The 21,536-nt window shown below is 41.2% G+C and overlaps 1 protein-coding gene across 8 annotated transcripts in view; it reads left to right on the plus strand.

Annotated features, from left to right (window-relative positions):
* ncanb (neurocan b) overlaps positions 1–21,536 on the plus strand; it is a 182,137-nt gene that overhangs the window by 87,810 nt on the left and 72,791 nt on the right. For all 8 annotated transcript variants that reach the window (XM_044362515.1, XM_044362520.1, XM_044362521.1 and 5 more), the window contains 3 exons: positions 1,455–1,748; positions 2,836–3,702; positions 10,582–11,832. In XM_044362515.1, the coding sequence (XP_044218450.1) occupies positions 1,455–1,748; positions 2,836–3,702; positions 10,582–11,832 (2,412 nt within the window). The remainder of the gene's footprint in view (positions 1–1,454; positions 1,749–2,835; positions 3,703–10,581; positions 11,833–21,536) is intronic.

The following is a 21,536-nucleotide window of genomic DNA, read 5'->3' on the forward strand; positions in this document are numbered from 1 at the left end:
CCTGCATATTCCAAATAACAATCATAAGTGCAGCAGGTTTTTTAACTGCACAATCTGACACTCTGCAAGGGTTACTTTATCTGGGTCACTTTTTGTGAGCGGTACAACCACAACTATCATTAAGCATAATAGTAGTAAGAGTTACCATAGCTATTTATAGATGATATGAACACCCTGTATGAGATAATGAGCAGAGCAGATTGCATGACCACCTGTTGGCTTCATAGAGTATGCAGCAGGTTTCTGGATCATTCAGTGAAATTAACATCCTGATTGAAACAATCAGCAGATAATTGCCTTCAATCAAACTGAAATTACAAACTGATGAATAGCTAATGTTTTCTCTTTCATTCTGTAAAAAGAAGTTAAATTAATAATCTTTGTTGTTCAACAAGCAGCCATGGCTTTACTGTAATAGACCTTGGTTTATATTTAAATGCGTTTTGGTTTAATTAAGTCAAAATCTAAATAATAGTCTTAGAAATAAGAATTACAATCACTCTGAGTGAATTTGTTCTTTCTTTTTTTTATTTCAATCAATGTTAATTAACAGCCTTTCAATATCCTCCCATAAATATTTCAGTCATCTTCTTTCCTCTCTTTTCACACAGCACTCCTCACATAATCCCGTTCTGCTTCTTTCTCCTTTCATTTTGTTCGCATCTTCATCCTTTACCCTTCACCTCTCCGTATCAGTTCAATAAATCAGCACAACACCATTCCTTACTGCTGGCATAAATCTCCTGGATGCTCATATTGGATTCGCTCTTCTGTTCTCCGCTCCTCATTCTCACTGTCCACTCCTCCAGCATACATCATATTTTTTTCATCACACACTGAACTGCCAGCGGATCATCTGATCATATAATTTTATTTGTGCTGTGCAGACGTAGCGGTCCTCTTGAGCTCTCTCCGTCGCGCTTGCTAAAGCCCTATTTTTGCATTACTATTTTTTCCACATCAACCCCACCTTCTCTTTTCTTCTTCTCCTTCAGTCGCTGCCTGTGTACTCGTCCAACTCTTAGATCCTTCTTTGCAACTGCTTTGAAGTCACGTCTTAGTCTATACTTTGAATTACTGATGTTATTTATTATTTTTATGCAAAAAATAAAGTGCACTCACATGCGTAGTAAGTAAAACTTTTCTTTCATCCCTCTGCTTCTAGTCTCCACTGCTTATCGCTTTGAAAAAGTTGACAAAGGAGAAAAAGACAATCAGAAGAACTTATACCCACACACGACACAAAACAGACACAAACTCAAAGTGTACTTACACGACTTTGTACAACCAAACAAACTGCAAAACCAACTTTCTCAAAAACTTACAACTGTAAGCAAACTGAACAAAGAAGACCTAAGTCTAAGGGCTAAAATGCCCTCAGGCTCTCAACTATTCTCTGGAACGCACTGAAGTGAACTCCTTGTCTCTCCTCTCTTTCGTCCTCCTACTCCTAGGTGAAGTCTTCCATTCCACAGTGCCGGAGAGGCTGAGCCTGGCCACAGCCTCCACCCACTGCCATTCTCTAGGAGCCCAGCTGACTACTGTCGGCCAGCTCTACTTGGCCTGGCAGGCCGGACTGGACCAGTGTGACCCTGGCTGGCTGGCTGATGGCAGCGTCCGCTACCCCATCAACGTCCCGAGGAAGAACTGCGGCGGAGACGAGCCCGGGGTACGGACAGTCTACAACAACCCAAACCGTACAGGATTCCCAGACACCACAGCCCTGTTCGACGCCTTCTGCTACCGAGGTACTGTGAGCGCTTGTGATGATGAAGTCGGTGCAGCATCATTGTGGTAATTGGCATAGCAATGATGAGGGAGAGGGTCTGGGGACTTGCTTCCCTTTCTGGTTTTTAATTAGCAGGAGATGTTTGTGTCACACATGAAGTAGCTGCAAAGAGATTTCATGACATTTGTGTCCCCCCCCCCCGGCGGATTTGAGGGCTTGTATGTTGTGAAGCCTGAGAGAGAAAGAAAGAGAGAGAGCACAGAATGAGAGGCAGAGAGAAAGAACGAGCGAGAGCATGAATGAGTCCAACTGGGGTTTGCAGTGACTGTGTCTGACCTTGTCCTTTTATCGTGTGCCAACTGAGACTGAAATAAGTTAGTTTTATCTTCACATTGGATTGACTTTACACCACATTAGTGTGTTCACTGATTGTTTTTTTATATAATTTGGCATTATTTTGTATCTAGATACAAGCTTTTTTTTTGTCTTTCAGGCATGCATTTATTGTAGCAGATTGATATATGAAGATTATGTTTCTGCAGATGTAAAAAAAAAAAAAGATAACATTTTCATCTTTCACAGTGTCAGCTTATAAAATTTTCATTGAAGCGAAACATCTGCATAACCCAATCACTTAGAGTAAACAAGAACAGCATGGGAACAAAGCAGCAGTGCATACGTCAGAACAAACTGATAGATGAACCTCTTTATTGCTCCAACAATGTACTATGCACATTTACATTAATGTTTCAAACAAATGATGTCTTTCAGCAAGATAAAAGTAGATAAAAATGGTAATATGTTTTTTTAATAACACAGATTGGGTTTATGACATGACCACAATGTATATATATTTGGTAATTTAGAAATGATTAGATTTTGTAGTAGAAAAATCTTAACCATATGTGACCACACTTTGTCAGTCTGAAACACTATGCTGCATTCTCTGAATGTAATCCTGTTTCAATAGCAACAACAGGTTTGCATCAATTGGAAGAAAAGGGGTAAAGTGAGGTTTAGTGCTGTGTTGTGCAGCAGCAGATAAAGCAGGTCAAGTGAAAACAGTACACTTGCGCTGAGTGAAATGTGGCTGTTGTGTTTTGCAGCTTACCAGCCAGCGGGGGTCCAGGCTTCAGAGGCACAGGCTTTATACCAGACTGCCAACCCAGCAGCTGAGGCCGCCTCCACAGTCACTGAAGCCCAGCGCAGTGCCCCTTTTTCCAAGACTTCCACCTGGACTGGACTGGTCAACTTGGACAAAGCGGGGGTCCGCTCCATTGCTGGAATCAACAACTCCTCTGAGATCTCTGAGGAGCATGTAGTCATCCACTTGAGGCCAGAGGAGGGTTGGGATGAAAAACAGGACAGAACCAGCCAACCCAGCCAGGAGGACTCTGACGACCCAAAAAGCAGTAACACTCTGGGCCTGTCTGACCTCGAGAGCCTGGAGAGCCATGGAGGCTCTGCCCATGAAGAAGAGGATGGTGGCTATTTTGGATCATCGCACACCCCAACGTTATCATCTGTAGCCTCCTCCACTCCTCAGTCTCAGACCAGTAATAGTGTATTGGCTGAGTTTGTTAACACTCTGATGAGGCCCTTTAGGTACTGGTCTGGAGGCGAGGAGGTGGACGAGACAGAAAAGGGCCTTTCGGTGCCTGAGGAAAAGGCAGGAGAGAACCAGACACTGGGAGAAGCATCCAGCAGAACCCTGAGTATACCAAAAGCCAGTGGAAACAAGGGCAGCATGGACAATGCCATCATGGATCACAAGAGTGGTGCTTTTTCCTTCAGGGCTCCTACAAGTGGACTACAGAGTCAAGAGGAAGGTCTGTCTGAGAAGGAGAAAGAGGTGATGCCATTGATTCGATTAGTGCCTGCAGTCCAAAACACAGGGCAAAGTGTCACCACCACACAACCAGGAGAACCAGTCTCCAGCATGTCTACTGACAGCCCTCCATCCACTGTTAACGGTATGAGCTTTCCATGTGACTCAACACTGTTTTTGTGTGTGTTTAGGGTTCACCTTTAACCTTTAAAAGTAACGACTGAGTGTGAATTTTGAGGGTGAATTGAAACCAAAACAGTTTTAAACCAAGAGGAGGCGTGTTGCATTTAAATGTCGCTGGTAAACACAGGATCTGTTTACGTCACGCTTTTTAAACAGCCTCTGTCTCTCCACTCCACTCTCTCCTGTTTTCCCTTGAGTGTGCTGTAATATATTCCTCCGCAGGGCAGTTTGAAGTATCGCTGTAAATTTAATTAAACCGTAATTGCAAACAAACAAAGGGGCATACCACATACAATAATACAAAACACTGGAGTGGAGACTGTTTTGCCTTCATTCTCATATTTATTGACAGGGTGCTTTGTTTACAATACAGGCTGTCAGAAAGTCTAACAGCTAAGCTTGAATTTTAATCTATATTGAATGTTGAAGATATAAAAGGTTTCTTTGTGTATGTATTTTGTGTTTCGAACAAAGCAGACCTGTTTATTTTTAGAGGTCAAAGAAGTATTAGGCTGAAAAATTGAATGATACGAGCTATGTAGACTAAATGAAATAGATGAAAAAAACAAAGCAACTTGATGAGACATTGGTGAAACTTTAAGCAGCCTGTGCTGAGACACTGGCCTGACAAATGCAGGGGTCCATTGTTAGTCTGTGTATGTGTTTGTGTGTGTGTGTGTGTGTGTGTGTGGGTTTGACTTAAGTCACTTTCAGGGACACACATTGGACTTCAGACCAGTTCGGAGTTATTTCCTGACAATGTTGAATAGCCACACTGTTCGCCAAATATTTCGTGACAAATATCTTAATTTTGCGCTCAAAGTTAAAAAATTAAAGCTGTTGCTAAAATGGAACGATGACGTACGACTATAGTAGAACATTGCAGTCATACGTCATCCTTATAAAATCCCTTTATTTTTGTGAGTGTCACATACGCTACTGATACAGTATCAGGAGCCTGTGTTTCAAACGAAATACTTGCTGCAGATGTGCTGCAACAACGGATTAATGCTTAAAATATAAATAAACTTATTTCAATTAAACACTCTCCAGTATCTGTTGTCCACAGCTGCTTTACACTGAATGAAAAGCTTCTCTTTCAGTTCATTAAATCCCTGCAGCATCTGAAGGCAGCAGGACTGATATGTTTATAAATCCGCAGCCTCTGTGAAGTGCCACGCCAGAATGCAGTGCTGTTACTCACGGCTGTTCACTGTGTTTACTTTGATTAAATCACCTGAAAATGACACCAGGCTGCTACAGTATAACCACACACACCTCTACATACATCAGACTGCTCGGTTATATCTTATATTCTGCTTTTTTATGAAGGAGACTTCAGGTTAGCAGGGCTCATCAGCCTCTTTTCAAACTTTCTTTTTAATGAAAGTTGCATCTCATGTTTTATCCTTGAAACACATTTCAGTGCAAACGCTGTTGTGTAACATTAATTACTAAACTATGTGACCATGTACGAGGTGAGATACATCAGAATTATTGCTGAAATAGCGTTGGTCCAATATAATCATATAAACGGCTTCACCAAATCAATGTCTTTATTTTTTATTTCTATTGTTATTATAGTACTAACTGATGAAAACAACTGTCTTTGGGTGCAGATTTGTGGTGATGTGTGTTCATGTTGTGACGCTCTGAACCATCCAGATATTTCCCGAAGAAAAGCTTTCCGTTTGTTGAGCTGTCATTATCACGTTTAACTGTGAGTGGCACAACTGTTTCAGATCTATGATAGCAGTGATGTGACTGGCTAAGAGAGTATTTATTAATCACCACATCCACTGACCTATAATCACCTTCACTCAGCCCTTTTGCATATTGCACTGCTTCAAATACATGAACCAAAATAACAGGTGCTCATGGAGACGTCCACACAGTCCTTGCGCCTCTGTGTTTGGCATTTATTATTCAAACTTCAACTGAGGGTGCAAAATATTAAACTGATGGTGCAATGCATGCTTTTGCACCCTCATAGAACCGGGCCTGGCCACTGAGGAGGAAAACTTACAGACATTTACTATAAAATAAAGCGAGATGTTATTGCTGAGGATAGATGATCCATCAATAAATAAGCCATTGTCTGATTTCATCTAAGGACTTCACATATCTCTATTACTGACATGTAACTTAGTCTATGTAGCCAATGCTGTAGTAAGTGGACGGGTTAGGCTAAAGTATCACTACCACTCTGACACATCGTAGTGCACTACAATGGCAATCTATTAACCACATCACTATTCTCTGTTTGAGAAAGAACATAAATCGTTAAACAGGAAGTCACACTGGCTGGAGTGAGGCTTTAAGTTAACTGTGTGTGTGTGTGTGTGTGTGTGTGTGTGTGTGCCCTGTCAGACAGGTAGCATCCACAGCAGAGTGAATTACCCCCAGTGATGCATGCATGTACAAAGATAGAAAAGGTCACCAGGTTAATGTTTTCAGCTCATGTCTTTTTGAAAACACTCTAGAACCAAACCTTAAATAACTTCCTGTAGTTTATCACTACAGGGGTAAAGGTAGGTTAAAGATTAGACAAATGGCTCGTGATTGGGAGGTTTCTGGACCAATAATAACTGGAGCACCCACAGTAATGCCAAATTACAGCATGGATGCAGATTATTGGCCAAAACGTAGAGAAATGTAGTGGAAAGGTACACTGAATGTAAGAAACTGAAAGTGTAGCCTCGAGTGGAAGGAAGGCAGCTTTGCTTCTAATGGCCACCACAAATAACATCTCCTTGGTATCAGCTTAAAGGGAGGATACAAAGAAAGAGTAAAACTCTCCCACAGACAGCCAGAAGAACGATTCAATAACGGTGATAGGCTTTTCTCACCTAGCAATTGCCGCTTTTATTAATATAAATACTCACTGCTGTGCTACCTGAAATCTGATGCCACCCCCCAAGGTATTAATGAAAATCCAAGCTTTAGTCCACATGCATTATTCACAGCTGTATCCAATTAACGTGGAGGTTGGGCTGCACTGCCGTTCGCTCTCACCTCCATCTATGTCTTTGCCAATTAGGCTGTGGCTCTGTGAAGGTAGGCGGTAATGATCACTACAGCGAGGATGAGCAACACAAGAGGGGGATGAGTAGACTGAGGGAGAGGGAAGAAAGGAGAAGATAGAGAATAGGGAACGAGGAGGAGTCGTTTCTCTTTTTTCTTTTTTTTTATGACCAAATTTTTATTGGGTTTCCCTTTCATTCCCCCTTTTGCTTTCATTATGGAGGAGACATTACATATCAAAATCAAGTAACTGAAATATTGTGTTGACATTGCATAACACATCTACATCTATACACCAAGGAAATCACATATGCATTATGAATGTACATACATTTACATTCACATCGTGAGATAAAATGAAATACAAAAATAAATGATGTGAATAATACAGAAAAAGAATGTGTACCCAAGATAAACACATTGGTGTGCTATGCCCTAGCAAAACTTTAAATTAAAATTTGATCCCAATCTATTATAACTAATTTTCAAACCTCTATTTAGCCCTCCTGTGACCCTGATTATAACTTAACCTGCTCTTTACCCCCGCGCTCCCATCCATCTTTTTTAATAGCTTGTGTCAAGTATAACATTCATAGTTTCAATTGACACAATAAACAAAAAAATACATATGCATATTCACACTGACTTATATACACATACACTTGTATATATACATCCATACAAATACACATTTATAATCCCTACACAATGTAGGTGTACAGTCTACAATGTGACTAGTTATGATTTCAGTTTTTCCATTGGTAGAGCAACAGCTTGTGTTGACTCAGCCTTCATACCCTGTACTCTTCTATTGACACTTCTAAAGAAAGAGCATTATAAAACAACGAAAGCCAATAGCGTATATTTAGATCATGCAGATATTTCCATCTCATTACTACTTTTTTTTGCTGCTGTTGCTCCACAGAACAGTTTCTTTTTGATGGTTTGATAAAGCAAGAGAATAATCATCATTCAATAAGATAATGTTTGGAAGGCAGGGTATAATTACATCCATTATATCTGATAAGGCTCTTGCTACTTGTATCCAGAAGGTTTTAACCCTCAGACAACATGTGTATGTATGTTCGGATTTCATTTTTGTGAACATAGTAAACATACAGGGCTTTGAGTCACTTTAAGTTGGCAACATTTTCTTGGAGATAAATAAAACCTATGAATAACTTTATAATTTAGTAACTGATGGTTATAATTACATGAAGTTAGTGTAATATTATTCCAAACTCTCTTCCAGTCTATGTTCTATTCATAGATGTTAATGTTATGTTCCAATAAAAAATAACCCTTGGGTGTGAGTTCATTTTTACAGTAGATATTCAGGCAGATAATTATATTATCACTATCAACTCACAACTATCAACTTTGACCATCTAGTGTCTCTTCTTAAACTAGCATCAGTGAGCTGAATTAACTCTGTTATTGCACAACGCAGGCAATCCCTTGGATCTCAACATTTCTTAGTAATCGATGGTGCCATGTTGCCTCTTTGATTGAGGGGGATGCAAAGCTTTGCAGTGCAGACAGTGCATCCAAGAAGGATTAAGCTTCAAGTATTGAATCAAATGTTTTTGAAAATTTGAAAATGAATGTGGAATGATAACTTCAGTTATTTCTCCCACAAATCAAAATATTTTGTTAAATTTTATTGAAATGAACTACTATTTTCCTAAGCTTCAAGTGTACTTATATACCATCAACAAAAGCTTGTAGAATTTGAATAAGCTCTACATGGAAGTCTGACTGTCTGTCAAAGGAGTAGATGTCTGTTTCGCGCCATTCTCCTCAGCTGAGGAGACTAAATTTATGTGATATAAGAAACTGGGGGTCTGTGCGCTGATACTCAGTGTAGATGCTCCTGTCATGACCATGCAGTAACTTCTCCTCAGTCTTTTTTTATTAGACGCCATATCTGCAGATGGGCAGAGGTGGCAAGTGTACCATCGCTCTCTCTCTCTCATTGTCTGCCTGACCCGAGGGATTCTCTCAGCCCATTTACTCCAGCAAAGTGGAGTCAACACAGCAGAACCACTCACAGTGGAAGCACACAATTACCGTCTGTGGGGTTTATTATAAGTTTGTTTTGCAGAATTTCAGTGTTGAGTTGCGGCTTTTCCCACCAACAGATTTACAGTTGCAGAGCTGAACTTTAACCGTGCTCTAAATAGCACCATGAAATCATCCAAACCTATGCCTAATTGTCTCATTTTATTTATTACATGGGTCATTACATAGATGATCAAACCAGATTAATGTGTTTAATTATTCTCGCTTTCATCAGTGTGTGCAGTAAAAGTATGTAATTAGCTATTTGGATTATTAATAGGACAATTACGCTGGGCTACATGGCTCTTATGGAAATGAACCTCAGGCTCATAAACCTCACTTAGGCATAAGGCAACAGCAGACCTCTTGAATAATTTACATATATTTTAATATTTTATGCATGGACATATTTGTGTATGTTCCCCCTCTCGTGGTAATTTCTTGTGCAAGGTTGTGTTGCATACCCCCTGCTCAGACATGTTAACTGAACTAAGGACAGCCAAACAAAGCTGAGGGATGATGATGGTAACAACGCTAACTGGGCCTCTCAGTAACGCGACTGCACTGCTGCTCTAAAAATCACAAACACACACCAGCCGTGAGTCACACATGCAGACAGAATGAATTATTGATGGTGCAGACAGTGTCTGGTTTAAAGCCGTAAGCAGATAAGGTACAGTGGGCTACTTCATCTAAATAAACAGGTCTAGATGGGGCTCGTTGCGGAGCAAGTCATTTGCTTATCATCTTGCAAGTGTTCCTGCGTTTTTACACATGACTTCTCTCACCACAGGCAAGGAGGTTGTTTTGGGGTAAAAGAATCCACAGGGAATAAAGAAAAAAAAAGACAGAGAAGAGAAGTGTGAAATTACTTTGAATACACCCCTCCATCCTTTTGGTGGTCCGTGTGCATGAATGTGTGTGTGTGTTCACAGGCCTCCACAAGGGGTGACTCCCATCTTTGTCTATAGCACCAATAACTTTAGCAACCACACTGATGATCTGCTCCACCGGTGAGGAAAGAAGTCCAAAACATCCAACTTACAGTAAATTTCAGTCTACTGCACCAAAAGCTACAGCTTATCTACAGCTTAGGGAAGAAAAAACATTACAAGAAAAATTCAGCTTAACTCCCAGTTACATTTTAATGTGTATATACTGATTATGCATACATAAAGCACTGAGTGTGTATTACTAAACACACTATAAGCTGTTTTGTTAATATGTAAAAAGTAGTAAAAGTGTTTTTTTACTTTACTTTTTACTTTACCTTTGATTTTTGCTTATTCGGTCATGAATATTTTCATGCTTCTCTCTATACATTAAACTCCATACTTTAAACCTACATCTATTTGTTTCATGGTAAGCTCTATGCACAGCTGGGACAGAATCCTAAAGGATGTGATCTTAGTTTCTCCTTCAATTTATACACACAACTACAGTTGATTGACTGTATTATCCTATTGCTGTGTGGTCACAAAATAGACCATATGCAATCAAACAACTCAGAGACATAGTCCAAAAACATACCAGTAAACACACTGGGCCGTGGTCAGGTCTCAATAGAGCCATCCACTCTGAAGATACAAAGTTTGAAACACTGCTCCCTGTAAGAGTTCCATGGGGCTCATGTAAGCCAGCCTTGAGATTTAATTGCTAATTCCACATCCATAAAATTAATTCCACCCCCACACTTCCCCAGCCCTGATAATGGAATCATATTAATTACTCCATTCTGGCTTTCTGTTCCCTGTAGGATACACGGCATCAGGTCCCAATGAGAGATCAGCACCCAGTGGACACATCAACATATCCGGCCCTAAGGGTCCCAGAGGAGGCCCGGCTTTTGCTCCCGCCCCCAGCAGTCCGTTTCGGTGGGCCATCAAGTCCATGCGTGGCTCCAAACCAGGCCCCTCTGGAAATGTGGTCTATGTTGGTAAACGGCCGACCTGGGAGCCCATGGAAGCCAAATCAGGGCCCCTTGGGGTCATGACCCTGCCCACCTCTCTTCGACAGGACATCCCAGAAAACTATTCAGGCGAGGGGAGGGACCAGGATGGGGAAGAGGCTAATACTCCTTCAGCTGCTAGAACTGCGTCAGGAGAGGAGAGGGAGATAGAGGGGAGCGGAGAAGAGAGCAACTTTCCTGGTGGCTTTGGATTGAATGTGAACACCAATGACTTGCCCAGCAGTAAAGTCAGTCTAGAAACAGAGTCTTCACTCAGCCAAGGCCAGAGTGAGCTTGTGACTGTGGCCGAGCACACTACTCTGTCCCAGTGGCAGCTAGTGGAGCAGCCCGCCACCACTCCACCTCTGGGCTCCCAGGGGCCAGAGACAGCCGAGGAGGCCAGAGGGGAGATCCTCTATGTCCGCCGGCCTACTGACAACCTCGCCTCTGCTTCTTCACGTAGAGGAGAAAGTAGTTCAAATTCAGGTTTCACTCCTGTTTTCAGGAAGCACAGCAAAGACACAGGCAGAGACCCCAGTCATGGTGAAACCAAGGTGGTGACTTCTACACCAGAAGCCTTGATGGAGTTGCTGACAACCTCTGAAGTGAGCACAGCAGGGCTTCTGACAACCAGAGACACACAGAGGACAGATCCTACCACTACAGCAGCCACCACAGAAATATCCTCCGACAGCTCCTCCACCAAGGAGTTGTCTATTTCCGTTTCATGGGTTCAGGGAGAGACGGAGAAAACAACAAGCGCACCCAACCAGCAGGGCAGCTTCTCAGCCACTTCAGCACCCAGCGAAGGATCTCAAACAAGTACAGGCGTCATTCAGTTGACCACCGTCACATCGGACTCCAAAGTCAGCGCCACAGAAATGGAATCCAGGTCTGCAGTGTCTGAGTCATTTGTGTTGGGAAGTCGTTGGACACCTTTCAAAGGTGTGAGTCCAAAGTCTGAGGACCACAAAGCCCCGGTGACGAAAGACAGCAAAGACTCAAACAACCCTTTCGGCATCCTCGTACCCAACTGGGCCTTTGGGCTCATCCCATCAGGTATGTAAGCACCGCGGTGTAGCCGATGAATGAACTTCACTGTCACTATTATCTTCGTGATTATGAGTGATTATCCAATCAATAGCAAATCATTTAATTATGTATGCAGCTCAATAAGAGCCAGAAAGATCATTCATATCACCGTTGTTCTGAGGACATACATACAGTAACAGCAGTATGTTAACACTGCTGCATGCCCTCCACCTGAGTTCACGGCCCCTACAAACCACCTCAGATATATTCCCCTCTATTTCCTTACTATGTCTGTCTCTTGTTGTTTCATTCGACATCTCCCCTGCCTCTGTTACTCTGACACACATCATGCATTCTTAATCCGGCCTTGTTCTCTCTTTTTGCCTTCACAGTCTCTTTCTTTCCCCCTCCCACATTGGTATAGAGACAGCTCCAGACAGCAAGTCAGTGCAGCGAGGGGAGACCAACTAGGTCTTAGTGAAGTAATTAGTGGGTCAGAGTGAGTGCAATTAGGTGAACTGAAGAGAGGCAGAGATCCTAGTCCCCAACAAATCAATGTAGACACAAACTACAAGATGGGACTTGTAATTGACTGCAGTCTCTTCTCCTTTCTCATTCTCTAGTTTGTTCATGATCACTTGTTCTCTCTCTCTCTCTCCTGTTTAGCTCAACTTTCTTCTCTTGCACTCTATCTTCAAACTTGTTGTTCGTGTTTACAATAATAGCAGTGTCTGTGCTGTTTGTCTCACCATTGATTTCTTTTGATAGTTAATGGACCTGCTACTGTGGCAGCGAGTAAATTCACATAACAAACTCTGTATTCTTAGGGCCACTCGCCTTCTTCCTTGACTAAATTTGTAATCGTAACAACCAAAATGTGTTTACTTAATGTTTTATGTATCTGTCTAGAAGGACTGCAATATTTATTGTGGGTTTCTGCAAGACTAATGCCATTCATTCATCCTTAGCTTAGCACATCTGGTATTTTCTGGGTTTTGAAAATACATTTTTAAAATGATGACTTAGATCATTAGTCATCCAGCTCAGTAAAGTGCACTTCTAAAACTTTTCTCCACAAGCACAGAGAGGTCACAACTGGTACAGATTAAGTACTCTAGATGCATTTACATGGAGGTGTTATGCCACTAGTAACCACAATAACAGCCTTTTCACAATGCATACACCTCAAGCTAACCTGAATCAGAAGAAACATTGAGACAGAAACTTCATTCTGTCAAAAGAAGTGGTGCAAACCTTTAAGGATACATTTGACAGATGAAAGTGTAATGTACTGTAAAATTCTTCATGTTTTGAGAATAACTAACACCAGCAGTGACCATTTTCCGAGTAATGTGTCTCTCCTAGGGGAACCATCTTTGGTCAAGTTTTCTAGTTTACAGGAGATTGTGAAGTGGGGCCTGGCCTTCTTCCATTTAATAACAACAGGAGGAGGATTTTCTGATAAAACTGTGGTTTCGGGAGAAAGCACAGCAGCAAACCAATAACAGTGCCACAACTCAACACAGGTCTATCTTGTTTGCCTGGGTTGGGGTGCTTGATTCCGTATGATTCACATTTTCTGCGTGCTTACTGTGGAGCATGACCGCAAACCCTCATCCAATCATTTAATTAGTGAACATGTAAACACTTAAATGGGAATTTGGAAGGACACTTTAGTATGACAGAGACTCTCTGATTGAATGGTAGTCTTAATACTCACTAGTGTATCATCCTGCTACACGTGGAAATAAAAAAAAATCATGAATACAAGGGTACAAGAACATTTTTTTTCTTCTTTATCAGTATTTCTGATTTGGTGACATTTGAATGGACTGAGTGGCCCTGCTCTTGTTGAGTGATTAGAAGCGTGAGACCCCTCCCCCTGTGTGACCTTTTGTAGTTGTCAGTTATAGTACAGAGAAAATTACAGCACTGGTTGTCTGCCCATTCCAGAGAGATAGAGACAGAGAGGAGGGAAAGGGCAAAAGGATGGACAGCTCAGGGAAAGAAGAAGGGGAGGGAGGATGGAGTAAGAGGGAGAGAGGGGTGAGTGTGTCCTCTACAAGGCTGTAGGTGGGAGTACATAAACCTCTTTAATTAATGATCAGACACTACACTAACATAGTCCCATGGGCCTCTAGAGAGCACATTGTTCCCCCTAACCTTCTTTTTTCTTTCCTTCCTTCCTTTCTCTCTTTACATTTCTGTACTTCCCTCCAATCTTCATTCATTGTGCTGTTATCAGAACAGTCTCAGCCCTCTGTGTCCTGTTTTGCCATATATCAGAGTGATAAGACACTGGTATATAATGCCACATCCAGCTTTCCAATTCCCCATCGCTCTGGCCTCCAGCTAAACCCACACAGATGGGTGGAGGTACAAACACATACAAAACTAAAATATATGTGAAGAAACCCCAGTGTGCAGGAGTAAACCTCGATAATCCATCCCACATTTCGCACCATCACATATGAACATACACACAGAGAATATGTCTTAATCCTCCGCTGTGAACATTGTTTTCCTGTTTACAGTGAGAAAGTAAACAAATTTAATTTAAATGTCCGCTTTAATTACTCATATCTTAATTTCCATATTGTATAATCCTTAAGTTTCTAACATCACAAAAAATACAATCCCAATGACATTTAATTGTTCAATAACCTGCAGGCTCTCTGGCGTACAGCCGTTGGGGGTGACAAAGCATGGCAAGTGGATGCAGCTACTTTATGTTGGCTGTCTGTCCAGCCTTTAAATTACCAGTCTGATACTCTGTCGTAGAGCTGGCAAACAGGAAACGGGATGCCTCTGAGTTATAGCAATCTTGACTCGAGCCTTGTCCCGGACTCAAGATGGATCAGACGTCTAGCAACATCAATAACAAAGCAGCCGGCCCTCAACCAAATTAGAGTGTTAAATTTGGAGGAGAAGAGCCAATAGGTTGGAGTGTGCGCTTGGGGGTGGAGGGGGCAAAGAAGGAGATAAATGGAGACAGGGACAGGCTGGGGTGGCGTATTATCAGTATGGGACTGTGGATAGATGTTCAGCTTCTCTGCTGGCTGTTGGAGTCCTTGGATAGGCTGTCTGGAGCAGCGAGAGGGCATATTCTCAATGCTGCATATAGAAGTCTATTGATTTCTCTGCCTCTCCCTCCCCGTGTCTCCCATCTTTCCTGTCTCTCCCTTACTGGCTTTTTTCTCCCTCGCTCCCTATCTGCCTGACTTTGTCTTTTATTACTCCTCTGGTCATTGTTCTGACTCTCTCTGGAATAATGTTTTGATAGCCTCTTGAACTCCAGTGTGGTACAACATGAGCTAAGTCAACTGCCGTCTAACCGTATCTGTACCCTTTTTACGATCCTCAATCACAGCAGGGTCCTCATCACTGCCTTTACAAAAAAAAAGTCACCTTCCTGAAATCCATCCGGTGCCTAGTCTGTCACCCTATCCGCTTCCCTTCTCCAAGTTCCTCTTCTTCTTTATTTTCATGGTGTAATTCTACCATTTTTCCATATCAAACACCCTTGCTAAATCTAATCCTGTGCTATTGGCTGCCGCTTATTAAATGAATGGGATTTGTTAAAGAACAGCCTTGAGGGACACTGGGCTCCATCGTGGTGTGGGATGAAACAGCGTTACACACCACTCTGTGCTGACTGAGCAGAGGCTCTTTGTATCCCGTTAACCAGGGGAATAATGAAGCAACCAAAGTGTTGAAAATGAGCTTAAGTACACTGTGGTGAGAATTCACACCAGGCCTTTTGTGTACATCACTGACTGTTGATAATAATAACGCACAGCAGTTTAAAATCTACTGAGTGTGACATTTAAACGTGGACGGTCAAGTCTAAGACACATTAGCAACCATTTACTGATCTGTAGAATTTGTTCTCATAGCACTTTTCGCCTTTCAAAAAGTGTTGCATTCACATGTATGTAAGCTCAGTAACTCATGATGCTCAGTCTCTCTGAGTGTCAAGTGAACATTGCAGCGAGCAGTGATATGAATGGCAAATATTTGCCTTTTTGCAAAGAGCTGTTGGTTTTAAACAGTTAACGTAAAAAACACGACTAAATAATTCAGTGAGGGATTTTCTGTAAAGCAGGCTAAAAGCTCAAGCAAAATATCTGTTATGAGTGTGCACTGACATGTGAATAATGGAAAGTTTTGATTTGCACATTTAAAAGTCAATGGAACAAATAGCTATGTTTGTAAAGCTAATGCAACATCAAAAATTGTGTTTAATATTCAGCAGTGGGCCTGAAAAAACACAGAAAAGCTGTCTTAAACAGGCATTTTTATGGCGTCATAAAAATGCTTTATTATCTTTGCTGCCGCAACAAAACCCGGTGATTATTCAGCCTCTAGGAGCCCCATCACAGGCAGCTGTATTTTATTTTCTAGATTGTATGACCCAGAGCTCCCATTATGGCAGATGAATGAAGGAATCAGTTCAATTCTGTTCAATTTAATAAGCTTTATTGACATGACATTTGACATGTGCTGCCAAAGCACAATTACAATTATGAAAGACAATGTTAAGGAATGAAATTAACAAAAAATAATGTGAAAAAACAATATTAGTTAATAGAATAAATAAATAGAATAGTAATCAAGTTAGTATTGGTACAATTTCAATCTTTAACAATGCAAGACAAAGAAAAAGACAAACAAAAACAATGCAAGTGTTAATCTACTGATAATAAAATAAATAGATGTTAGTAGTAATTCAAGATATCCATTGTTCCATTGATAACAAAAGAAAATCTACTGATGATAAAATAAAGAGATGTTAATAGTAGGGATAATACAAGAAAGCCATTAGTCTATAAATAACATAAAAACAAAAAAAGAACAAAAGGAGATGGTAGCGGTAAGTAGAATATGGTAAGTACAAGTATATTTATAAATGTCTGTCTGTCTAAGTCCTACTGGTTGTCTCTTTTGTTGTGGCTGGAAGTGACATATTTAGCAGCCAACACTGTACATTTTGTCTTTTACCCCAGAATGAGGGGTAATTACTCCCTTTCTGTCAGACTTCAGAATTCAGGCCATTTTTTTTCAAGGTTTGGAAAGATTTCCTCCCTAATATTTCTGTAGTTTTTACTTTTTTTTTGAAAGTGTAATTCTATCTCTACAGCTCCCTCATCACTATGACAGCACAGCCTGTCCTCTCTGGGCAGCCAGGTCTTCCTTTATCTATTGCCAGACTATGGTCACTCAGTCTTCTCAATTTCTTTCTCATGTTCTTATCAGTTAGTGTGGTTAGGTAGTCTTCCACAGTATACTGTCTGTTGAGGGCCAAATATGTTTCTAGTTTGTGTTGTGAGTGTGTAATATCATTCCAATAAGTAACATCTTTTTCTTTTTCTTTAGTTACAATTTGGTTAGGTCTAATCCTCTGAGTAATAGGGTAACTGCTTGGAGGATGGCTGGGACTTGTGATGTCAGAAGGTGAAAGGTCAGCCAGCCTGAGGGGACTCCTTTCTATGTTCAACTCTTAGCAGGCAAGGGTTTTATAATGGTAACAGGCAGGGTCACTCTTTTTTAATATGGCTCCAGAATTTGATAGATCTTTTTTGAATACTTAGAAGTAATGGATATTGGCCTAATTCAGCCCTGCATGCAGAGTTTCAGTTGGACTTTTGTCCCATCATTTTGTAGTAACAGGTCCCATACCCCACTACCATACAATGCAATCGATTCTATAACTGATTTAAATATTTTTAGCCATGTCCTAATTGGAAATTGGATTTGAACTGAACACTTGATGGCATAGAAAGCCCTTTTTGTCTTTTCTTTGAGTTCCGTCACAGCAGAGCAGAAATTTACTGTAGAATTTGTCAACCTAGGTAAGTATAGGTATTTGTTTGTTCTATTTTGGTCCCACCTATTTAAAATCTTGGGCCATTTCTCAGTAATGTTGATCTTTTTTGGAAGGTGATAATTTTGGTCTTCTTGACAGTATTACCAAGTCATCTGCTTAAAACAGACACTTGATCATTGTGTCTTGAATAGTGAGGCCAGGTGCTGGTGATTGTTCTAATAACAATGCAAGTTCATTAATATGAATATTGAAGAGGATGGGGCTGAGGTTGCAGCCTTTCTTCACCCCTCTACCCTGTGGGAAGTTGTCTCCGTGTTTATCTCCAATTTTGACAGTCAATTTGTTATTATCATATGTTGATTTAATTACATCAAAATACTCCCCCCCCCCGAAAATGTGGTCAGCTGTTCTATCATTTGGAAGGAATCCAATCTGATTTTTGACACTGTGCTCAATGAGGAAGTCTATAATTCTTGAATTTAGAATGCTGCCAAAAAACTTACTACTTACACAGATGCCTCTGTAGTTGTTGGGATCAAATTTGTCTCCATTCTTGAAGATAGGTGTGATCAGCCCTTCACTCCAGCTTTCAGGGAAATGACCCACACTAAGCGCCAAGTTGAATATCTTTATGATGGCCAATTTGCATTTTCTGTTGGTATATTTTAAGATCTCATTTAAGATGCCATCAGGCTTGCATGCTTTTTTGGGCTGCGTAATGTTCAGTTTGTCTTCCAGTTCTAATTCTGGGATAATGTGGTAATCCACTGGGATCTGATGATTCTTAATAGCTCTTTCAAGATATTTCAGTTTTTCTGAAATCTGTTCTTGAGCTTGATTCTTTGAAATGGACTGTTCGTTGTAATGTTTCTCGGTAAATAAGTTCCAATTTTCCCAGAATTTATTTGACCCCAGAGACTCTTCAATTAATTTTAATTAGTTTTGCAGATATTTTTCTTTTTTTTTTTTGCTCTCAGTGTGTTTTAGAGTCTCACAGTAATTAATGCCAAGTTCACACTACACGATTTTAGCCACACCAACAGTTTTTGGAGATCACCGACAAAAGCCCCAGATCAGAGGCAAATCGGCGCTCTATCACTGTCTGTGAACTGTTGAAAAATGTGATCTGAGAGCTTGCCGAGAGCTTGCCAATACCTCACAGGCGCCCGTAAGATACGAAGCAAGCTAAATATCTGGACCTATCATGGAGCCCTAATCCTGAAGTCTGATAAGTGTTGTGACTGGCAATTAGGGCAGCGACAAGTTACAGCCAATGAGAGCACAAGACATGGGGTGATGACAGCAGCTGCTGTCATCTGCAGCAGCTCCCTGAACCCAGTTTTATCGTGCATCAATTTGTATTGGTCAGTATTTCAGTATTTGTAACCTGATCAGGCAGGCCGCTACGTTTTCATTGCAAGAATTTTTATTTACCTTACTTACTTTTATTATGCGCATGGTATTGTGTCATTTCCTGTGTCTCTTCACGCATGTGTTTTTGTAACATAACGTAGTTTGGAGACCAGACAGACTCACCGGGTTTCCTTCTGATGAAAGATCTTGTAATGTGTGACCCCCCTGTCACCGATCAGTTATGTAGTGTACAAACCACAACATCTTCAGGATTCCCAGTTACAAGACAAACGGTTGTGTGGTGTGAACAGTACAGTGATCTGATGACTTTGAACGTCATGTAGTGTGTCCATGGCATAAGGCAGAGCTACTGGCTGTCTGGATTCCTGTATTTTTGGTTTGAGACTTTTCTTAATGTCTTCCTAATGGTTTTGCAGTCTGAATCAAACCACCTTTCCCTGTTCATTTTCTTTGGTTGTTTTATTTGCATTTTAAGTTTGATAATGAGGCAAATGATCAATGAACATATGTTAGCTGTGTCTGCTCTTTTCAGATACAAAGTGATCTGATAGAGGTGTTTCTTCTTTCATCATTAAGGCTCTCAAAGAGGTTTGGTCTAAATCTGTTATAGCATAATCAACAGTACTGCTGCCAAGGTTTGAACAATATGTATCATGTCCAAAGGAGTCCCCTTGCAGCCTTCCATTGACAATGTGCAGACAGACTCAGTGCGCAGTGTTTTCTACTCTTGTTTGTGTTTTTGTCATAGTTATTCCTGTTGGGAAGGATAGGGAAGTTAAGGTTAGCTCTGGTGATGTAACTGTCACCTTCAGTATTAGTAAAGTCCGCACCAGTTCTAGCGTTAAAATCTCCAGTGATCAGCACAGATCCCTGGGCCTGGAAATGACTGATCTCTTCTTCTATGATGGTGAAAATCTCCTCATTGAAATATGGAGATTCTACTGGGAGAATATAAATTGCACATTAAAAAAACAGTTTTCTCAGTGGAAATTATATCTTTTTTAAATTTTTAACCAAATGTGATATTTCCCTTTTTTCATTATTTCTATTGAGTCTGCTAGTTCTGACTTATACCATATCAACATTCCTCCTGAGTCTCTACCCTGGTTGACTCCATTTAGTTTTGTTGATAGGACTATAAACTCTCTGTAGGTAGGGGGGAACCAGTGGAGGCATCTCCTTTGCACCAAGTGTCCTGCAAAATAACAATATTAACATCATTATTGGCATCATTAACCTTCCACAGATATGTGAAATGATTTCATTGCAACTGTAACAGATTTCCATTTTAAAATGAGAAGAAAGAAATGACTGTTTTGAACATAAAATAAATTTGCAATGTGATGATTATATAGACCATAAATTCAAGTTCTTAACTTGTGTGTATATACAGTGTTTAGTTTAGTTTGTGGACCTTTTGTTAAAGAACCACTACCTGCTCATTACCACTGACCATGACTGTGGCTCATAAAATGAGAGCATAATGTACTCAGCATGTCCTGATGGATCTCAGTTCATGGTGGGTGGGGTCTGCCGCTCCTCTGACCACCTCAGGATAGAACGGTCTGCCTGGCTATCTCTGTTCCTGCTGCTGCAGCTGCTGTGGAGGTGATGGTGGTGGTGTGAAAGGTCTGGGAGGTGGCGAGGTCTTGGGTCTGGGGTTGGTTTGTGCAGACTGGGTATGGCTGATGCTCTCTTGAGGTCTGTGCCCTGGTGGTGGTTGTAGGTGCTGCTTGGACCTGGATTGGCAGGCTCTCCTCAGCATGCTGTTGGCAGGTCCTAGGAGGTGCCTCTCTGTTGTTGGGGTGCTGGGGGTTCCTGTGTTGCTCCTCCTGTTGAGTCTTCCTCTTTGGTTCAGTGTGACATCTTTCAGTGTCTTAGTGAAGAGTGGAATTGCTTCCATGAAGAAGTGTACATGATCATAAAGATCTTGTACAGAGGGGTAGTTGGCAACGCGAACATTTGGCCATAATTCATAGTCTCTAGAGATGCTGACGTTCACTTTCTGTGTTGTGTGTAGATGGAAATCCTACAGGTAACAGAGAGGACATCACTATCTTAGAGTTAGGGAAGGTGTGACATGCCTTCTCAGCTCTAAGAGACAGGTCCACTCTCTTCTGTTGTGCCCCCCAGGTCATTTGTACCTGTGTGGATTAGGATGTAGATTTGGGAGCCAAGACTCAGACAGAATACCCATGGCTGCCTCTGTTTGGACACCAAAGTTTTGCCACCTTGTGCTTGGGGAAAAGCCTTTTCTCATCAATGAATTTTCCATTTGAGTTAATCAGTAACACAATATCTGCTTTTGAAGTGGGATTATCTGGTCTAATGGGACCATCTGAGCGTGTGGTGTAGCTGCTGGCTGCTCTGGTTGAGAGAGGGGATCATCCTGCTGGGTGTTCTGGGAGGGGCTTACTGCTGTGTGTTGACCGTGGCTAGTCCTCAGTGAGGGAAGTCACCTGTTCCTTCAAACCATCCAGTGCTCTCAGTCCCTCTCCTTGAATTCCTCTGTCAGAACAACAGGTTGAAT

This window comes from Thunnus albacares, chromosome 9, assembly GCF_914725855.1.
Source record: "Thunnus albacares chromosome 9, fThuAlb1.1, whole genome shotgun sequence".
Classification (NCBI taxonomy): domain Eukaryota; kingdom Metazoa; phylum Chordata; class Actinopteri; order Scombriformes; family Scombridae; genus Thunnus; species Thunnus albacares.